Here is a 5,062-nt window from a genome sequence, read left to right as displayed (position 1 = left end):
ACTATATCACAATACACATTTTACCAACGAATGGATGCAAGAGATGAAGACATTCAAGGGCAAGACAAGTCGAATACTTTGCTGGGGGTTTTCTTTGATGTTTGTACTTTGGCAGACAGGTTTCCAAAATGGGAGGGGCAGCAGTAGTAGTTATTTCTTATTGGGGGAAATGAGGCGATTTAAGTGATGGATGGATGGATGGATGGATGGATGAATGAATGAATGGATGGATGGACGGATGCAATGGTAGGGAGGGGGAGGTGGTCTTGGTGTAGAATGTCTTTCATTTCCCTGGCCATTCTTTATAACCCGAGCTTGGTCCTTCTCCAGTGTCTCCTCTTTGAGTTGTACTTGATCTTATTGCCAGTTTTCATCCGAATCCACTGGGGAATGGGACGATTCTGCTTCTGTTTCTTGGCCAGGAACCTCTTGATTCTGAATGTTTTGTGAGAGGACATGATGATGAGATGACAGCCGAGCTTCCACCACGATGGCTGGATGGGTGAAAAAGGGAGATTGTTCTTTTAAAATTGTTCTTCACCCTTTATGTTTCTCATTTTTAATTTAGTTATTTAGTTACAAAGCAGTTGTGGAAAAGGGTTAATACTCTGTAGCTCTATGTTCCCAACACAGTTTTGCACTATATTGGGTATTCTCCATACTCATTTTTCTTTTTTTTTCTAATCAATAAAAGTTCTTTCTCTGTCCCTCTAAATCATCATGCCAGACTCGTAGCAGCTCAAAGGAAACATGAGAAACTCAAGTTTAGAGAACACACCCCATATGGTCACATGAACTATTTGTGCCTGATACAAGGTAGAGGATTCATATGGAAACACTATAACTTGTTTCTAAAAAGAGTGATGTTCTTTTGTCTTCTTTGATAATGAAAGGAAAGAACCAACCAATCAAATCATCAAACTATTTCCATACAAACCAGACCTTATCCATCAAGGTGATATATCTTATGAAATAATATAATATATGCAAGATGAAATAATTTTGCTATTTGTGTCACAGTCTATTTTTCCCCTAAACTTCTCAAATCTCATCTAAGAATTTGTGCTTCTTTATATACATGTTTTGGTAGTTAAAAATAAAGTCTTTTCCTTATTTCTTTTAGCTAGCAAATTTTTTTTCCATGTTCATGAATTGTAAAATTCCCTTTTCGCATTACAGTCTAGTTTGTAATTCCAAACATTATTATTATTTTAAACTGTGACCTCTAATTCTTTCAGTTCTTTCCTAGGTTGTTTCCTCTGCACTAACTGTACTTTACTCCCTTCCCCATCTTGATCCCTTGGTGAACCAGTTCATTAATGTCTTCTTTTGAGTCCGTTGCCTTCTTCTTGCCTTGCTTAGACTCAATCTTGGCCCACTCTAATATTTTCTGCTTTGACTCCCATGAATGCACCATGGAACAAAGCTGGAGAAAATTATTAAATCATGGTGACTGAATCTATTATAAATTTATGTTTGATACCACAATGAGGGTTGAGGGTGGGACTCACTCTGGCAAGGTAATTCATTTAACATTTCCCTAATTAATTTACTATCCCATTTACCAATGCAGCTTTTCCAAACCTTTAAATTGTTCCACTAGTATTCTGTCACCTCCAATAGCCTTATTGCTAGAAATGCTTCCTATTTATTTATGCAGCCCTAAGTCTCTCTCATAACCTTTAGACTTGAATCTCCAATTGTCTATTAGATATAAAGTTATTATTTAATAATATACAATTAAAATAATTCTTTTGTGTTAAAAAGAAATTACATAAGGCACCAGGGGGATAGATGATACTACTGTGTTCATATGAAAAAAAAAATTTAGGGATTTGTACGTATTGAAAACCCTTCTTTTTGACATTGAAACGCTTTACAACTTTGTCCTTTCCCACCTCTCCAATCATCTTACACTTTCTTTCCTCCAAGCACTCTAAGAACCACTCTATGTACAATTCATTTCCTGCCTCTTTGCCTTTTAATTAGCTGCTTCTCATGTTTGGAATGCTTTCTCTTTCTCTCTTGTATGTATGTATGCATGTATAACCATACATGTTTATATGTATATATTATACACACATATACACATATGTACATTTATAGATAGATTGGTGGAAGAGAAACTCCAAGTAAAAAAGTAACCTATACATATGCATAGGTGGAAGAAAAAAATGTGAGGGTGAGTTTGAATATTATTTTTAAATGATTTATAAAAATTAGTTATAGAGATGGTTCATGGAAGAGTAAGGGAGTTTGGACTAAATGACCAAATGACAATCCTTATAGTTCTGTAATTTCAGCATTTACACAAATTTAGGACAAAGTCCTAACAATTTGGTGTCCATAACTGGGTTGTATGATTCTAGAAGACAGAAATTGTGTCTGTATTTGTGTATCTAAATATAAATAAAATCACAGGTTACTCTTTTTTAAATGTGCTTAATGACAAATTGGACTTTTCTTTAGCTACCTTTCTAGTATGGACCTCGAAGATTCTACTACTTTTCTTTTTAGGTTTTTGCAAGGAAAATGGGGTTAAGTGGCTTGCCCAAGGCCACACAGCTAGGTAATTATTAAGTGTCTGAGACCAGATTTGAACCCAGGTACTCCTGACCTCCTGACTCCAGGGCTGGTGTTTTATCCACTGCGCCACCTAGCCGCCCCAATTCTACTACTTCTACCAAGCCTTTTCGGAAAAATTTCATTTTAAAGTAATACCTTACTCAAATTTTTCAAGACACTTTCCCTGTATAACATTTCATATCTATATCTATATCTATATCTATATCTATATCTATATCTATATCTATATCTATATCTATATCTATATCTATATCTATATCTATATCTATATATATATATATATATATATATATATAGAGAGAGAGAGAGAGAGAGAGAGAGAGATTAATCAGGGTATCTTTGATCATTCAATAGGCATTTATTAAATACCTTCTATGTGTTAGATATTGTGCTAGGCGGGGGAAAAGACAAAAGACAGTCCTTGCCCTCTTGATTTCTTGCCTTCATAACACTTGCTGAAATTGATATGTTGGACCTGTAGTAGGGAAGACACCAGTTTAAATCATGCCTCAGATAATAATTAGATGTGGGACCTTGGCCAAGTCATTTAACCTATTTTAGCCTCATATAAAGAAGTAAAGATTATAGTACCTATCTGAGAAGGTTGTTGTAGGAATCAAATGAGATAATAAATATCAAGTGCTTGTAAACCTTAGAGTGCTATATAAATGGTAGAGGATAATAATAACTAACCTTTATTTTTTCCCAGAGAGTTACCTGTTAGGGTAAAGAATTTTAAAAGAGGAAAGCAAGGGAAGAGTTTAGCAAAACTACCTGACATATCCAAAAAGTCTGAAATTATTTGTTTCCCATATCCCCCCAACCTCAGCAAGAAATAGGGGTGGGGTAGGTGTCTTCTTAATATCTCTTATTTGGAGTCAAACTTGGGTATTGTACTTTTACAGCTTTCAATTTTATTTGTTTTCTGGTTGCTGTTTTCAATGACATTGTTGTAGTCCTTGTGTATCTCTACTTTTTGATACTACTTACTTCTCCCTAACATATCATTTGTTTTCCCATGCTTTTCTGTATTTGTCATATCTATTGTTTCTTATAGCACAGCAATATTACTTGATATTTATATATGACTTTTTAGTAATTCCCAAGTAAAAGAATGTCTGCTTTGTTTCCAGTTAATTGCTAGTAGAGAAAATGTTTTGGCATACATATGGGACCTTTTGAATTATTAACTATCCTGCCTAGAAGTAGCATCTTTTTTGAAAGGTTTTGGTCTTTTTAGTCTTTCCATAAAATTTTCAAATTGTTTTTTGCAATGTTTGATTAGTAACACAAGAGGTTACAATAATTTCTCCATCTTTTCATAACCCCTCCAACATTGATTATTCTCTTTTGTCATCTTTGATTTTTAGATGTGAAATGAAATTAAAGAATTGTTTTGATTCACATTTTTCTTTTAAGTGTTTTGAATTTTTTTTCAGGTGGTTTGTAATAGTTTCCAATTTCTTTGAGAATTGCATATTCATATCTTTTGACCTTTTAATCCATTGGGGAATGCCTTATGTTCTGATATAATTTATTGTCTATATATTGTGAATATCAGATTCTTGTGAGAATATTCAAAAGTACCTTTTATTTTTAAGTAATCATTCCCTAGCCATAGCTCAGAAAGGTCTCTGATACTGTTCTCATGTAAATTTTTATGGCAAATTCTTGGTTTTTCTTTTTCTTTTTTGCTTTTTGCAAGGCAATGGAGTTAAATGACTTGCTCAAGGTCAAACAGCTAAGTAAGTATTAAATGTCTGAGGTCGAATTTGAACTCAGGTCCTTCTGCCTTCAAGGCTACTGCTTCATTCACTGTGCCACCTACCTGCCCCTGGTATATCCTTTAGTACCTCTTCATCACATTTGTTACATCCTCCATGAAGGATTTATGTGAAATATGGACAAGTAGGTTTGTGTTGCTACTTGCATAATTGGAATTAGTGCTATTTTAGTGAGAGCATGGTTCCAATGAGAACTGAATTTTGCACTATTTTTTCTCCCTATTCAATTACAAGTTACTTGTGAATACTGTTTATGCCCCATTTGCTTTTGTATCTCTAATGGTAAGCAATAATATTTGTCAAAAGAATGAAAAAAGGAAAGAAAGCATCCCTTTCCATGTGTTATATAAAGTGTGGACTTAGTTGATACTTGATTTGTTGATTAGATTTGTTCTGGATCTCTGATTTTATTGCTGTTTAGAATTCCAAGTATGGAGAATTTTTATACTATGTAACCCTTCTGCTGCTTCTAGTCTTAGAGAGTTGCCTAAGGCCTCTAAGAAGTTAAATGGCTTGCCCATGGTCACTCAGCTATTATATGTCAAAGGCAGGATTTGAGTCAATTCTTCAGGATTCTAATGCTCATCTTCTAGGCATTGTAACATGCTACTTGTCCATCAATCAACATTGACTGAGAGTACTAATTTTTGCCAAGTTTGCACATTTTCACTGAGATTTAATATCTGAGGAGG

The 5,062-nt window shown here is 34.3% G+C and overlaps 1 protein-coding gene across 1 annotated transcript; it reads right to left on the bottom strand.

Annotated features, from left to right (window-relative positions):
• Positions 1-255: 255 nt before the first annotated feature.
• Positions 256-487, bottom strand: LOC141515074 (large ribosomal subunit protein eL39-like). The gene has a single exon (XM_074226350.1). The coding sequence runs from the start codon at positions 456-458 to the stop codon at positions 303-305; it is 156 nt and encodes a 51-aa protein (XP_074082451.1). The 5' UTR covers positions 459-487; the 3' UTR covers positions 256-302.
• Between the last annotated feature and the right edge of the window lie 4,575 nt (positions 488-5,062).

Source organism: Macrotis lagotis, chromosome 1 (genome assembly GCF_037893015.1).
Source record: "Macrotis lagotis isolate mMagLag1 chromosome 1, bilby.v1.9.chrom.fasta, whole genome shotgun sequence".
NCBI lineage: Eukaryota > Metazoa > Chordata > Mammalia > Peramelemorphia > Peramelidae > Macrotis > Macrotis lagotis.
Note: the sequence above shows the minus strand (reverse complement) of the source record. Positions and strands in the feature narration are given on the sequence as shown.